This window comes from Lolium perenne, chromosome 4 (genome assembly GCF_019359855.2).
Source record: "Lolium perenne isolate Kyuss_39 chromosome 4, Kyuss_2.0, whole genome shotgun sequence".
Classification (NCBI taxonomy): Eukaryota; Viridiplantae; Streptophyta; class Magnoliopsida; order Poales; family Poaceae; genus Lolium; species Lolium perenne.
Genome location: NC_067247.2, coordinates 166732914 through 166749716, shown reverse-complemented (window position 1 = coordinate 166749716; position 16803 = coordinate 166732914). Strand labels below are relative to the sequence as shown.

General features: G+C 47.4%; 1 protein-coding gene across 1 annotated transcript; it reads right to left on the bottom strand.

The window, feature by feature from the left end:
- Positions 1-8936: 8936 nt before the first annotated feature.
- Positions 8937-16117, bottom strand: LOC127294462 (uncharacterized). The gene is made up of 4 exons (XM_051324280.2): positions 15936-16117; positions 15218-15465; positions 14473-14666; positions 8937-9662 (listed from the first exon to the last, which is right to left on the bottom strand). Exons 1-4 carry the CDS (start codon positions 16049-16051, stop codon positions 9096-9098), a joined length of 1125 nt encoding a protein of 374 aa, XP_051180240.1. The 5' UTR covers positions 16052-16117; the 3' UTR covers positions 8937-9095.
- Positions 16118-16803: the final 686 nt, after the last annotated feature.

Here is a 16803-nt window from a genome sequence, read left to right as displayed (position 1 = left end):
TATTCTTCGGACCATTCCGGAACTCCTCGTGATGTCCGGGATCTCATCCGGGACTCCGAACAAATATTCGAACTCCATTCCATATTCAAGTTTCTACCATTTCAACATCAAACCTTAAGTGTGTCACCCTACGGTTCGTGAACTATGCGGACATGGTTGAGTACTCTCTCCGACCAATAACCAATAGCGGGATCTGGAGATCCATAATGGCTCCCACATATTCAACGATGACTTTAGTGATCGAATGAACCATTCACATACGATACCAATTCCCTTTGTCACACGATATTTTACTTGTCCGAGGTTTGATCATCGGTATCACTCCATACCTTGTTCAACCTCGTCTCCTGACAAGTACTCTTTACTCGTACCGTGGTATGTGGTCTCTTATGAACTTATTCATATGCTTGCAAGACATTAGACGATATTCCACCGAGAGGGCCCAGAGTATATCTATCCGTCATCGGGATGGACAAATCCCACTATTGATCCATATGCCTCAACTCATACTTTCCGGATACTTAATCGCACCTTTATAACCACCCATTTACGCAGTGGCGTTTGATGTAATCAAAGTACCTTTCCGGTATAAGTGATTTACATGATCTCATGGTCATAAGGACTAGGTAACTATGTATCGAAAGCTTATAGCAAATAACTTAATGACGTGATCTTTATGCTACGCTTAATTGGGTGTGTCCATTACATCATTCATACAATGATATAACCTTGTTATTAATAACATCCAATGTTCATGATTACGAAACTAATCATCCATTAATCAACAAGCTAGTTAAGAGGCATACTAGGGACTCTTTGTTGTTTACATATCACACATGTATCAATGTTTCGGTTAATACAATTATAGCATGGTATATAAACATTTATCATAAACATAAAGATATATAATAACCACTTTATTATTGCCTCTAGGGCATATATCCTTCAGATGTGGCCCCGATGGGGCGAGTGCCTACCCAAAGCTCGTCCCTGGCCGCTCAGTCCATGGGGCGCGAAGCGAAGGCTGGCAGTGCTTGGCAAGAGGTGTTGCCACAGCGCAGTCTACATCGTCCGAAGTCACCAGCCTCGGCTCCGCCCCCTCGCCCCATCCCGGCTTGGCTCTCTGGTCGATGTTGCATATGCCTCGCTCATGGGCATCGTGCGGTTGTTTGCAAAGATCCCTTTCGGTGCTCCCGCTGTTTGGAGAATGGCCACCGTAAGCGTGAATGCCGCAACCCATGGCGTCCTCTTAGCTCCTTGGCATGCCTTGCCGCGCCACCAGGTCCTACCATGTCGCCGATAATCATCACGCTTCAGCTTCATGTGTGGGTTCGATGAGATCGGCTCCTCCCTCCAAAGAATTTTGTTGTGGGTCTTGGGCATCGGTCGTTTCTACTCCTACTAGCTCTGTTCCATTGTCTGATGTGGTGTTGCAGTCCACTCTGGTGGCTCAGGTTGAGCAGTTGCAAGGCTGCTTGGGGCGGATTGCGAGCTTTCTGGAGCAGGCATAGGCTACTTTGAGCAAGATCTCCCCTTTGCCGGCTATGTTGGAGACCAACCATACATTGTGTCCTCCTAGTGAGGTTGGTGTTGACTCCGCAAAGGATAGGGGAGTGGAGCTCTATGGATGCTTCTCTCCTCGTTTTGGGGACAGTCTGTCATCGTCGTTGCCGTCCACCTTGCCCTCTGCATCGTCTACCGCTGAGGGCGATACCATTGCCGCGGTTGTCACTCCGGTGCTGCAGATCATGCCTGATCTTTAGGATATTCTTGGAGTTCCACTTTGCCTCTGTCAATGGAGCATATGGAGGTGGATTCAGCGCCGACCTTGTGCTCACTCGGGTTCTCAGATGTGATTTCAGCACCCCACCCACCACCGTCGGCTCTTAATCCAGATGCTCTCTTTGCAAAAGAACTTTGCGACGTGCTCAACAGCTTGGAGGCTGCTATTCCTGGATGCGGAAGGGCGATCGCTTGCATCCTAACAGGAACGACAATCACGCGCAAAAGTAAAAAGGTGGATGATTGCCCTCGTAGTGGCACCAGGAAAGAGAAGCCACTCAAGTGCAAAGGCAAGAAAAGTGGCACCATATGAAAGGTGCTTGAGGATGCTTGATGGATGATCTTTGTTTCTCGCCCTGTCCTCTTGGTTTGGGTATGGTGTGTGCTCCTCGTGTCGCAGCGTCTTCGCTTCGGCATTGGTTGAAGGTAGTCTAGTTTCTGCTTAGTGGGGTTTCTCGTTTGGTTTGGTTGTTTCTCGGGTCTTGATTGGACTTGCCTCTGTGTTAGAGTTGGAATTGCCATGTGAGAGTAGGGATCGCCATGTGATGACTTTTTTGTATGGTTTTCGCCCGGTTTTCCGCAAATTAACCGAACATCTTCTTCTTAATTAATGGATAAGCTAAAGGCTTTTGCCTTCGTTTCAAAAAAAATATTCAACAAAGAAAATGGTAGTATACTATGCTCAAGACAAATGATTGGCTATATTTGTCTTCTTACATTCGTCAAGACAAATGACAGTCTTCTATTCAATCTGTTTCATAATTTTTGTGGTGATTGTACTTAAAATTTAAACTAAAACATCGGTATCAATTACAGAAAGGAGGAACCAATAGGTTTTTACAATTTTCCACTAGTGAAACAATATTTGTATTTTTATATCAACAATACAACGGATCGGCTTTTAAGCGTTTTACACGTGTGAATTTTTTTCATTCAACAAAAAATGATTGTCCGCTCGAACTTTATAATTTCCACAAATGAATTGGTACTTTGGTAGGATTGGCTATCCTGATTTGTGTTCGCATGCTTGCATATAACCACACTGGCTATGTCTCATACTCCTATGTGGGAGCACACGACGAAGACACGCGAAGTAGGACGCCGCGTGGTGGGACAAGTTGATGTTCCCTCTCTATGAGTCGCTTGGGCCGCGAGATAAAGCCGAGCACCGAATCACAGTGCGTCGTGCAAGGACACATGTGCGGCACCTATAAGTAGATTTCCCCTTCAATTTATACTTGCTTCGTTCCAAATTAGTTGACACAGTTCTTCTTTATCTAAAATGAGCAAACCTACCTACTGAAACGTGTGCATCTAGACCAAATCTAACCAAAATTGTGTCAACTAATTTTAACCAAGATAATAATGCAGATAAAGATTTATAAGCGCAATGTTTTTTTAACATATTCAAAGCCCAAGTTTTTTTTGTTGAGAGAAGTATTCAAAGCCCAAGTGTACCACGAGACGGGGTGTACAAGAATTGTCGCACCCAGCACATTTTTCTCCACCGCGGCCCATACCAAACAGGCCTAAAAAAAAGGAAAAAGGCTTCATCCCTTCCTCCACGTTCTTCTTCCCCTTGTCTTTCTTGCCCCAGGGGAAAGGAAAACAAAAGGCAAGAGCTTCCTCCGCTGCGAAGGGAAGGAAGGAGGTAGCAGGGGCTCGAGCGCAGCCAAAGCCATGGATGCTTCAGGTGTCAACCCGAGGCTGCTGGCGCTCATCGAGGTAACTACCATCTACCGCCCTTAAACCTAGACCCGAACCCTAAACCTACACCGCTGTCCCCTGTTCTTGATTCCTGGCAGTGCCCGTCGGCGCATCAGGGCGTTGGTTCGCAGTGCAGCCTTCTTGTTATGTTTTTTGCGATGCAATCGTCGAGAGAAAGCGGGTGATCTGGCGATCCCTTCACCCCCTTTGTGCTGTATTTTGCGCCCAGATTTGGTACCGATTTGCTGGGGATGTGAAAATCGAGCCGAGTGTTTCTCATTGTTCAGCAGATTCATCTGCGTACTATAATTTCTTCACAAAGAAAGGAAACATAAAGAGCAGCTACAACCTGGGGGAATTGAATTTGGGGTTTAGATATGTGCTGCAGGTTACAATTGAGGTTGAATTCTGCATTACAGATTGTAGGTCCGTTTAGGAACTAAATGCTGTTCGAGAGGCAATTGGGTGGATGTACCCATCCCACCCCCACAAAGTGATCTTCTTGTTCTCATGGATTGAAGCTATGCTGGTTCAGTTGCTCAGAAGATCCCAAAATCGGTTGTAGAACTGGAGGTATAGGAAGCTTCTAGCAGTAGATTTTACCCAATTCCTTCTGTATAAGAACTACTCAGAACCCTGACCCTAAACTAAAGGAATCTTTCTGGTTTCACGCAACATATGACTTTTCAGGTAAATTAGTTGTTTCTGTTTTTCTTTTTATAAGGCTAGAAATCTTTTACTTGGAGGGTTTCAAACACGTAGCACAAGGAGACTTGAAATTGTGGTCGTTGGTATTCTGGCAACCTGTAGTTAATGAGTATATGTGATCATTAGGTAGTCATTGAAATTAGAATAGCCCTGAACACCAAGTGCATCTGTAATTATCCAATGGGGCTATCTTGTTGCGTTTCGCAAATCTATAATCACTTCTGTCCTGTCTTGGGCTATATTGATGTATATTATTTCCAGGGAAATCCTGATACTTAACTCCAAGTGTTCTACAACCAGAATTCCTGATGGCTAGAACTCCTATAAGATAGAAACTTGTGTATTATTTGGCCATGTGAAACAGCTGCGAGATTTGAATTAGCATTGGACTTAAGAGGAGAACTAGTGGACCACATGGTTTAATTTGAAGCAAACCATTAGTGTGGCAAATATTTTAATCTAGCATGCTCTAGGGACCCTCATTATGAATTTCAGAAGTTGGAATTGGGCAGAAGTTGAGTTGCTTTTGATATATGCTCATTAAATTGTATTACAGTACTTGTGTCTCCTCCCCTTTCTCTCCATGTGAAGGACTAGACAGTTAAGCAATATCTCTGTTGTCTCTTGAAGTAGAGTCCTTGCACATCCGTGTATTTAGCTTCTCTTTCAAAATCTCTTATGTAAACAGTCTGCTATGATGTACTTCAGCAGCAATCTCATCACCACATGCATTTTCTCTCTCTGCAGGAGGAGAAGAGGAAGGTCATAGCAAACGAGATCATAGCAAAGCTGACTGACACTTGCTGGGACAAATGCATCACCGGAAGCATTGGGAGCAGCTTCAGCAACAGCGAAGTGTCTTGCCTGTCCAACTGCGCAGCACGGTTTGCGGAACTTAAGATGCACATCATGCAACAGTTTCAGAAGCGATAAGCCATAGCTAGGTTTAGAATAGGTCTTCCACTGTGCCTGAACTCAGAATCTACTAGAGCTGATGATGTAGACTGGAGCCAGTCATCCTTTGCCACAACATGAATAATTTTGTTACGCCTTTAGCTGCTGGTTTATCTTTAGTGAAATGATCCGACAGACATTGATTACTATTACTATGTCTTTTGCTGTGGCAAAGGTTATTGAGAAAAATGTGATATTGAGGTGAAATGAGTTGGCCCTGTTGTTTCAGTGTAGCATTAACATGATGATTTAGTAACTTAAATAATACTAATGTAATATATACACAGCTCGGTTAGCTCTTGCAGCAGTAAAATGCAGACCTCATAAAAGGTCACATATAGGCTCTCCCAATTGAGACAAAAAAGAATAGACAATCCAAGATTAAAATTCCTCGCAAAAAAATCGATCAAAACTGCGAAGAAAAATAAATAAAAAATGTCTGAGCCCAGGTTCGAATTTGGTACCTTTAGTGTGTGAGACAAATGTGGTAACCAACTACACCACCCAGACGTGTTGCATACGTTGCTTTGACTGATATTTTTTACTTAGTGAGATGAAAGATTGTATGGTCCGGAAATTAGGATGTGCAGTCACTATATGCAGTAGGAAACTTTAGGTGTGTTCCATGGGTGTGAATTGTGAGCATCTGGTCAATCGATGGTTAAGTGCCGAAAACTATATTTTTATCAATATGTTCTCAGCTGTTGTAGTTTTGTGGAAAACAAGAAATGATATTCAGTTTTGAAAGTTGGTGTGATCTGGAATGCAGGTAATTTGGCAAATTGGGCACTGTGAGCAAGGAAAGTCAATGGGCTACACTGGTGGCTGTGGTAGAACCGTAGAAGTAACCTGAAAGTGACGGCGAGGAAGCAGTCGAAGATGCTGTTTGGCAACATCATGGTCAACCAGAGCGAAAAACGGCTCCTAGATATCTAGGCTTTATTCTGCAGAGTGTTATGTTCTCCGGGGATGAAAACTTGCAGTTTCTGGTTATTTTTCGATGTAGGATAGTATGAGGAGTTATGCGGTCAATGAGGAAAGGAAAACTGCGACTTCTGCTATGTAAGAATGATACTATAAACTGGGCGAGGCTACCCTTCGTCTCTAAAAAAAAGCATGCATCTGAGTGATTATTTTGTACTATCTTTTACATGAGCATGCCATGGTTTTGAAAGCTACTATTAAGAGCTGCTGCTACTCACTCTTTGCACTTGGACACACACACTCTCAACTCAAATTGAAAGTGGACACAAGTAGTTTGGTGCAGCTCAATACTGCTACATTTTCTTCTTTTTTTTGCTTCCATATAGGGTGCCTCTTATATAGAGGTTTTCAGGTCGGTGCTACAGTGACCGACCTAGTACAGTAACCGACCTGCTACAGTGACCGACCTGCTACAGTGGCCGACCAAGTACAGCTAATGTCTAGATGGCGTTTTGCTGCTACAAGCAAAACCCAAACTGAACTAGTGCTGCTAGCTTAACTACTAAGCAACTACAAGATTATTTCCAACAATCACCCCCTAATCTTGGTGCCTGCACCTTCCTGCCACTTCATCTTGAGACGCGCACTTGGCTGCTTGATCCGCACATACCGGCCGCACGCACAACACGCTCCAACGCGCACAACGCCGCAGGCCTTCAACAGATCACCAACGCTCTCTGACGCACGACAAGCTAGGCACTCCCGCCACGGCCACGTACCACCTAGACGCGCACGAACACGCTGGTCGTCGACACCGCACGAAGTGGCTTATTTCCCCCCCAAGTCACAACCTAGTACAACGCCGGCTCGCAGTCGACGTTGGCGAGAAACGCCTTCTCCTTCCTGGGCTCGGGGCAGTCACGGGAAAAGTGGCCGCGAACGCCACAGTTCCAGCACTTGCCACGCCGTCCCCTCGCGCCTGAGTCCACGCTGCTCCCGCTGTCGTTGTGGTTGTGGCCACGGCCGCGCTGACGTCGTCGTACCTCCCACTGAGCGGCCGTGAGCAGAAGCTGGCCGTCACTCTGTTCGCCGACGCCCTTGGCTTGCGCGCGACGCCGTGAGCGTTCCTCGAACGTCTTGAGCCTGCCCAGCGCCTCCTCGAACGCCATCTCCTCCGGGTCACAGAACTGCTCGATCCCGGCCACCGCGTTGTACAGCCGGTCGGGAACGGTGTCGAGCAGCTTCTTCACCATGTCGGCGTCGCTGAGTGTCGAGCCGAGGCTCGCGTACCTTGCCGCCATGCCGCTGATCTTTCCGGCGTAGTCATCCAGCTGCTCCTCCTCCGCCATGTACAGCCGGTCGAACTCCCCTCGGAGAGTCGAGAGACGAGCAGCCTTGACACGATCGACGCCTATGAACCTTGTCTTGAGGCTATCCCACACCTCCTTCGCCGTCTTCTTCGTCGACACCGACATGAGGATGTCCTCTGACAGCGCGCCAAGAAGTTGTGCCCTCGCCATCTTGTTCTTCGCCGCGTCCACCGCCACGCCATCTGCCGGAGACACCGCCTCCCACACGCCCTGGGCATCAAGGATCGCCTCCACCTTGATAGCCCAGACGGTGTAGTTCGTCGGCGTGAGCACCGGGCAGGTCAGCGTCACCGAGCTCCCCCCGACACCGGCACCGTGCGGAACTAACGCCATGGCTCTGATACCAAATGAAAGCTACTATTAAGAGCTGCTGCTACTCACTCTTTGCACTTGGACACACACACTCTCAACTCAAATTGAAAGTGGACACAAGTAGTTTGGTGCAGCTCAATACTGCTACATTTTCTTCTTTTTTTTGCTTCCATATAGGGTGCCTCTTATATAGAGGTTTTCAGGTCGGTGCTACAGTGACCGACCTAGTACAGTAACCGACCTGCTACAGTGACCGACCTGCTACAGTGGCCGACCAAGTACAGCTAATGTCTAGATGGCGTTTTGCTGCTACAAGCAAAACCCAAACTGAACTAGTGCTGCTAGCTTAACTACTAAGCAACTACAAGATTATTTCCAACAGGTTTAACACGTAATGAAGTTAGTCCTGATTGGAGAGCCAAAATGATGTTTCAGTTGCGGACCTGTGACAGTCACATGTTTTTTCATAGCATTACCTTGTTGTTCATCATTCAAGACAGCAAATAGTTACTCTACTTATAAGTTATAGCCGTTGTTAAATTCATGCATATTCTGACTAATATCCACTGAACTTTGTGGCTCTGAAGAAAACATTTCATCTAAAAGAAATACTCCCTCCGGTTCATATTAATTGACTCTAATATGGATGTATCTAGACACATTTTAGTTCTAGATACATCCATATTGAAGTATTTTAGCTCTACCATTTGATAATTGTCCTGGTCAATAAAAATAAGACATTGTTCGTGGGATGACGACTGGTTGCAAAATATAAAGCCGTTCTTAATCATTAGAGTCGAAACAGAGGGATGTGGTGTGTGCGTTGTTGTGTTTCTTAGATGTTACCGTTGAATAATAGTAGCAGCCTTGCCCCTTTTCTAAATAATGCTACCTCTATATATAAAAGAATGTCAAAAATTTGTCAATTAGATGTATCTAGATACTACTATTTAGTGTATAGATACATTTAAAATCTCTGACTTCCTCTTTTATGGAGTAGTACCATCCTTCCACGTTGTCTGCACTGATTTAGGGAAAAATGTAAAGGTGGACCTTGAAGAATAACCATTGCTCGAGGACGTTCAAAACAAGTTAACTAAGGAAATAAGATTTGCTCCACAAAAGAAGGAAACAAAAATACCTGAAGATCTATTTAACAATACAATTAAAACACAAATATTGTACAATCGCTAATTTTTGGTCTTCAAAATTTCTGAGTCAGAGAAGAAAAATGTTCACAATACTCTGGTTCCATCACAACGGTAATATATAGTCAAGTAAGCAAATCATCACCCAGTAAGAATACACAACATCGCTTAAAGCTAAACGATTAAGGGTTTATACAGGAGGCCACGCCACCCATGTCACCTTAACAGTGATGAAAGCGAGCTCAAGCCTTATTCGATGGCTGGCGTATCCATCTAGCTTAGCTTTGAAGGAGCAATTGCGTTCAATATTAGGTTTTGAGTATTTGTGACCAACCATGAACTTCAAATGCATCATAGTATCCAATGTGACGGCGATTGCAAATCTTCTGAATCCACACCACTCACCAACAGTACCATGAAAAAGCTGAAATTCTGTATGTTCACCCGCAACAGAAATGATGGAACTGAGGGACAAATCAAAACCACTCTGCACTTCTGATATGATAACTTCCACTGTGGCAGTGATTGCATCATTAATAAGTGCAACAGACATATCAACTGCACCACAATTGCTCTCAAGGCGAACTTCCGTTGGTTTCCATAGCATAAATAGTCCCCGAAATTCCACCATTCCATCAATCAGCTGTGCATCATCTTCTTCCTTTTCTCCATTCTTGATCCGCATGTCAAACTCAAGTAGAACATCACAGTTTAACGCAATTCCTCTCTTAGGACCAGTCATTTCGATGAGAGAACCCTGAAATATTGTTATTAGTTCTTCAATAGCAAAAAAAAAGAGACACGTCTAAAGCTAAATATTTTCCTTGAATAATGATGGCAACAAATCTAAAGCTAAACACTCTCCTGGTAATAATGATGCCAACAAAACCTAAACCCTGAAGCAAATAATAGGAGTTTTACGTTTAACTCAAAACGTCCACCTCAATTTACATGCAGTTCAACTTACATGACATAGTAAAATCACAATGAACATTCAGGTCTGGAATATCCATTAAGTGAGTTATTAGACATCCTCGGTTGGACGGTGCTCTGATGCACTAAGGCTGTGTATGGCATTGAGAAGGATTATGAGAATCCAAGCTATTTCAACCAGATTTTGACTATTTTGTTGACTGCGTAAAAAATTTCCCTGCTTTTGTGGCTATTCGCTCAGCAGATCATAGAAGTTCAGCAGCCGCAAACTGGGCCAAACTAATGAAAATGTACTGCCTCCGTTTACTAAATCAGCGATAAATAATATGGAACGGAGGGAGTACAATTTAGCCAATTGACTATCAGGGTTTGTAACATACATCGTCCTTCTGTCCTGGTCAGTCCAGAGGGCATATGATTGCAGGGCGTCAGTAAGGGTGAGCATAAAAACAGAACCTGAAACAAGTTAATTTGGTCTTCCGTGGAAAATGGCTAGATGAACCGAGCGGCATATGATCCTGGTGGAAGTCGGGCTATCATTGGTTCAAGAGTGCAGGACCACTAAACGTATCGACTGCAAGATGTTGGTATTAATTATGTATCTAACATTTCACAATAGAATGGTTAGCTGGTCCCGAGCAGACAGGTAGTGTCCCACGTCTGAACTTGACAGTACAAAACGACTTGTGAGCCTAGGACCAACAGCCAATTCAGTCCAACAGGTAGAAAACGGCAAGTTTTTTACCACCAATGTTTTTTTAAGGATTCGTGACTCGTGAGACCCCAGAGCACAATCCTTGCACTGATATCTCGCCTCTCGCCCAATGTATCATGCTCATTCCGTCCAAGATCACCATTGATCTGCAGCAAAACCCAGCACATCGATGTTGGAGCCGGTCTTGATGCCTAGGCTGGTGAGCCCGGCGAATCAGCTCGTCTAGCAATGGAAGAAGGGCTTCTGGCTCTGCGCGAATGCCGCCCGCGTCGCCGCATTCTGCGCCTGCATCTATCACCTCGTACGTGCGCAACAGCCTGCGCATGTCCAACAGCTTGTCGAAGTAACGGTCGCGTGTTCGCCGTCCACGCCAGCTCGGTCGCGAGTTCATCGTGCCGTACACGGGCAGCATGCTTCCATTCGCGTCCGGGTGGAACCGCTCCTAGAACTCACGACGGTGAGCCAACCCACCTGCGTCATGCTTATCTAGGTGTGCTCGAGCAAGTATGTACCGGATAGGGTGACGAGATCGTTCAAGGTGAGACCCTTGCAGGCGAAGGTGGCCGCCATGGCGTCGGCGGAGAAGCCTGATGTTTCTTCTGACATTGGACGTCGCTAGGGAGACGCGGCTGTCACATCGCTCAAGGGAGACAGGGACCGACAATCTCCTCTGACTCACCTCTGTTTCGAGCCACGGGTGCAGCGCGTGTTGGGGGCGGTTAATGGGGATGTTCGAGCTCGTCGCGCCATTGACGTACGGAGTGGACATGCACTCTTGGCAGCGAGCGCCCTGCCCTTCTCTCCCACAGCCAAGGATGGATGCTCATGTGGTTGCGTAGACGCTGTGTACATCTTTATGATACCTTGCCGTGGTACTGGTACCCTTGGGGTGGCCTGCCGGCTGCCGGTGTCGGTAGTGTGCGACGGCGGACCAGAGTGCTAAAAAGAATGGAGAATGGTTGGGGAAGAGAAGAGGCACGTCCGGGCGTGTAACAACGTATAGTAAAAAAGTTACTCCATGAGACGTGCGGGGTCCACGCCTGTCCCGAAGCCGCACGGTCCGGCTTTCTACAGCTGAACCCGTCGTATGGCAGACGTATTCACACGGTCTGGTGCATATAAGTCCATTTTACCAATGATTTCGTTGTGAATCACCGGCCAATGGGAGAACGAGTTCAGGCCGGTGCATGTGCCGCCCGGTTCTGAAACTCCACTCTTCCGTTCCCTATTTGATTGCATTATTGCAAACTGACCGGTCATCCTGTCCTAGGCCGAGGTTATCAATTGGCTGCTACCTTGTAGATTTGCTAGTCTGCCACACCAAGGATGTCAGCAACAGATCAATTCTGTCCTCAAGGTACGATGTGTTGTCGACCTCTTCCATGGCTTCCACCCTGGCTTGCAGTCAACCTGACACCTGACACGCACAACGCAACACACTCCTACACCGCCTTCTAGACCCGCAACCTGACATCTACAGCCAGCATGCGACAAACGACATTGCAAAGTTTGTTCATGGAGCCCCGGTAGCACCCTTCCCGGACACCCAAAGCTACCAGACAACCTCTACCTAAGCTAGTACTAAGGCCATCTCCAACCTCGCGACCAAAACGGACGTGTTGGGCCGTCCGTTTTGAGCCGTTTGGGTGGCCGAGCGGATACGCGGACAGCGGCCCGCGTCCTTGTGTCCGTTTGGGTCACGCGCTGCGCCCAACGCGCGGACGCAGCGCATATGTAATAAAATAAAACAAAAATGAAAATAAAAAAGGAAAACAACAAAACATAAATTTAAACTAGTTGGTCATTAAACTTAGCCCTATTTTGGGCAAATTTTACACAAAAGAAAGCCCTATATGGCTTTAAACTAAAAAAAAAAGCAAACCCTAGCTAGGGTTTGCGAGCACGCGGTGGCCGCCGGCGTGATTACCCCGGTAGTACTGCGTCGTCGTCGGCGTCGATGACGACGACGCCCCCGGCGCGTCATTGTTCGGCTAGAAACGCCGGAGGCGGCGGGGACTCCGGCCAGGGCGACCACTGCGCCCTTTTCCCAAAGTGCGGATCGCGGGTTCGGCGGGCTCGCCGGCTGCGCGATCGTGCCCTCGCGCGGACTCTGGCGGAGCTGCTCCTCCTCCTCTGCCCGGAGCGCGACCTGGCGCTCCTCCTCCTCACGGAGCGCCGCCAGGCGCGTGTCCTCCTCCTGCCGGCGCGCCATCTCCAGGAAGGCCCACGCCTCCGCCTGGGCGTTCTCCTGGGCCTTCGGCCTTCCGCCGTGGCGGAGACGCGCGGCGTCTCGGCGAGGTGCGGCAATTTGGCCGGCTCGTCGAGGTCGCATCGCTCGCGGACGCCGCGAGCGCCGCCCGCAGCCTCCGGTCCTCTTCGTCCTCCCTGCCGGGCTGCGGCGGGGGCCGCTGGGTGGGGCGGCTCGTCGATGTACGAGCCGCCGGGCGGCGGCCCCCGCCCGCCTTGTGTGCGCGCCGCGCCGAGGCCGCGCCATCGCCGACGTGAAGCACGTGTGCCGGCGCGCATCGTGCTCCACCTCGAACCACAAGTCCCGCTTGGAACTTGCGTCGCCGTACGCCGGGTCCTCCTGGAGGCCCGCCGGCATTTGCGCGCGGCGCCTCAGGATCTCCCGCGACGCGGCGCGACCGGACGACGGGATGGGCGGCACCGAACCCGATCCGGGCTCGGTGCCGGCCGTGGGGAGGTGCACGTCCCCACGGCATTGGGACGCCGGCGTCCCGGAACATCGCGCCACCGCTACGGTGACGTAGATCCGATCGCGTCGGGCGTCGCCGGCGGCCCCATGGCGAACGCCGGCGGCGCGACTAGCCGGCTGCTGCCGGCCTCGTGGTCGTTGGCGGACCGCGCGAACTCACGCTTCGGGGCCATGGCGGCGCGGAAGCTTCGAGCTCGTGCGTGCGGTCGGAGTGGAAAGTGGGGACTGGATAGGGACATTCTCCCTCCCCAATCCACATTTAATAGGACTGGGGCACCGACATGTGGGCCAGCCAGGCGGACCAGGCGGACACGCGAGGATGCCGCGTGCCATCCGCGGCCACGCAAACCCGGGCCAGATTTGGGCCGGATTTGCGTCGTTCCGGACGCTGCGGCCATCCACTTTTGCGGTGCGTCCCCATGTTGGGCCGCATTTTTGTCCGGCTCAACCCATCCAGACGCGCGGGCGGGATGGATCCTCCTAGACATCCTTGCGCGCGGCATCACCGGCGGTCTGTCCCGTGTGCTTGCCGCCATTAGCCGCCCTGCTGGTACTGTTAGCTGCTCGATGCGTCTTCGCACACGACGATTGGATTCCACAAGCAGGCTACTTTGTTCGCTACTAGGAATTTTTCAAGATGGTTGAGTCAGGAACATAATCAATTAGTTGGGGATTGTAGGTGCTGCGCTGATTTTACTCTTGAAATTGTTCTCCTGCACTGATCTTTCCTTAGTGGGAATTAGGAGTCAGTTTTGGCTAAGTGTTTTTAGATGCGGATTGCCACGCGTCGCTCGTATGAGTTGGTCCACCGATTCTGGTGATACGACCAGGTCGTATAAGATTTTCTTCCCCGGCCTCCAGCCTCCAGCATGAAGTAAACAGACAGCTGGCCCAACCTCATCATCGGGCCAAGAACTACAACCACCACCTCCTACCGATTACCTCGGCTAACCGGCGATTAACACCTCCAAATTTTAGAGTGAGGATCTATATCCGCAGCCCACACCTACCTCGTGAAAGGTCATCGCTGCCCTCAAAAGCACCGGTGACCATTACCCAACAGACTCCCCCCGCCACCCTTGATTGCTAGATCGTTGCTGCACTTAAGGCTCCCGTATTATGCCATCAGAAGCATTCAGTTCCAATTTCATTTTTTCTGCCTGTGTAATTTACAATGACTTTATTGTAAGTATAAGTGTTCACCTGTTGCACGACGATGGGATCTTCTCTGCTACAATTGAAAACATAATTAAGCATTAAATCAATCTCGTCTCGTGCCGCTATGTAACCATATAATTGTATTGAGCCATTGTTGATAGGAGATTTAGCCAACTTTAACGAGAAAAACTGCATCATGTCAGATGTCGCATAGTATCCCCAATCTGGCTCCAGCGAAGCTTCACCAAAGATCATGAATTATATTGCAATTGTTAGTTAATACAGATGAGAAATGAATATTATAAGTAAAATATGCCATGCAACACCCTGTCTTAGATTCCAGTAATACATAACTAAATCAATTTCTGGTATTTCCTTTTCTTTCTTGTAAAAATGTTTCATACAAATCATTTGTTGGAGTTGGAGGGCAAGGTGTATGGTATGATTACATATATTTGCTAATATGTTTATTCTTTTTACAACAACTTTCATGGATGGTACAAATGTACCAATGTGAACTTTTTTAGAGTTCTTGGGCCCATTGTATGTGTTTCGCCCTGGGGCCTCCGAAATGCCAGGGTGGCCCTGTGCCTTTCTCAAAGGTTATATAACGTGCATTAATAAGCACCATTGTGAAACCAAATCAACTTTTCTCAGGGATATAGTGGCCTCGTATTTGTAGAAAACCAGAGTTTGGTAGTGGAGTTGTATATAAATATGATGATGACTGCCAAATGTCCTAGAAATGAATAAAAGGAATAAAAGTAGAAAGAAGAACCGGACAACATACTCTCTGTGCGGTCAGCAATATCAACACAGTAATCCCTTTCCAAATCGTGCCTTCTCTTGTATATAGAGCCATCACGGTGGCTGCTACCAGAAATGATTGGCATTGGAAGTATATCTTTGTTTACCATCGTCGTCTCTACCATGGTATTGTTCTTGTCTGCTGCCTTCTTTGTCTCTGCTTTATCCATGCCTCGTATAGTGGCACAAGAAAAGCAGAGGTGCGGCAAACCAAGCTTACTCTTCTCCTCACTTGAAGGGACCAAAAGTAAGCATAAAAATGTCAAGATTTGCATATGGCTCAAATAAGATGTATTCTACTACAGTTAGGATTAACTTGACAACTTAACTGTACCTAATTAAATAAACTTTGGGTATTTTACCTAATGGGTATTTTGCCAATGTTCAATCAAGTTTGGGTAGATAATCCAAGGCTGGTGAACTTTTGGGTAAAAAACTAATTTTCCCAAAGATAAAATCGATTTCAATTCCGGCCCCAACATAATAGTTAATTCATTTTAGTCCCAAAAAATATCAGTTCCTTCTTCTAGAGGGTTGGCGTCGTTTGAATTTAAAAAATGATTTTTATTTTCGTTGCCTTCCAAATAAGATCTTGAAAAGCAAATTCTAAGGAAAAAATGGCTAGAATCTAGATCCGAAAAGGGGTATGATTATCGAGGGACATGCTCGGAAGTAAGAAACGAAAGGAGGCAAGAACAGACCGGAAAAGACGAGCAGGATGTTCATCTCTTCGCGCAAGCGCTGGAAGCCACCGGCGTGGCGGAGCAGAGCCGAGTCTGCCGATGGTTCGAATAATCGACCGTGCGAGGCTTTGCATCTCCAACGAGTCTGTAGTATTAGGGAATTCAGCAAGACTGGGCGGCGGCTCTTACTTGCATGGGGTGGGGATCTAATAAAACAAGGGCGAGCGGTAGGGTATGTACAACGCGGCCTCTTAAACAGGCGCTAGGGAATCTAATCCCAGCAGTTACGTTACTTTCCTAATCCATCCTGGGATTTCCCATTGCTTCGACGCTGAGACTTGCGTCGAGCGCTAACACCATTTTCCCGTCTGTATGTGTCTATCGCTAGCGTCTCAGTAAGCGCTAAGTGTTGCCTTAGACAGACGCTTAGGTTTATAATTAATAGCAACAATTATTTTATGTGTACATAAGCGCCTGCCTAAGAGGCTGACATTGTACATGCCCTAATTAGGGCTAAGGTGAGACCGGATCCGCTGCTACCGGGAATTTTATTTTTTTGCTCTATTTATTTGGGAACTATGTGGGGTTTGGTAGCCTGCATAAGATTCTTGCACCACTACACCAGCCCCTGCGCGTTGCGAACAGGCCATGGACCATTAAACGCAGGTCGTTTGCTATCGTGGGTGGCCTTTTGTGCACCGGAGAAGGAAGCCAGACCCATCGTTTGGTTGCCGTTTTCAGCCCAAGTTACACGCAGGAAAACATAAATTAGCTATTTGGTTGCTCAAATCACAGTTTCATATCTATATCTATATCTATACCTAATAATAAATAAAATAAGATTTCTTGTTGGTCCGTCTGTTTTTGCCCCTAATTTGCGTGTAAA

Excerpts from the sequence above, each read along its gene's own strand:
- LOC127294462 (XM_051324280.2), bottom strand. The coding sequence starts at position 16,051 with ATGCAAAGCCTCGCACGGTCGATTATTCGAACCATCGGCAGACTCGGC. Across the intron at positions 15,466-15,935 it reads CATCCTGCTCGTCTTTTCCG|TGAGGAGAAGAGTAAGCTTG; the intron begins GTCTGTTCTTGC and ends GGTCCCTTCAAG. Across the intron at positions 9,663-14,472 it reads ATCCCATCGTCGTGCAACAG|GGTTCTCTCATCGAAATGAC; the intron begins GTGAACACTTAT and ends ACAATATTTCAG.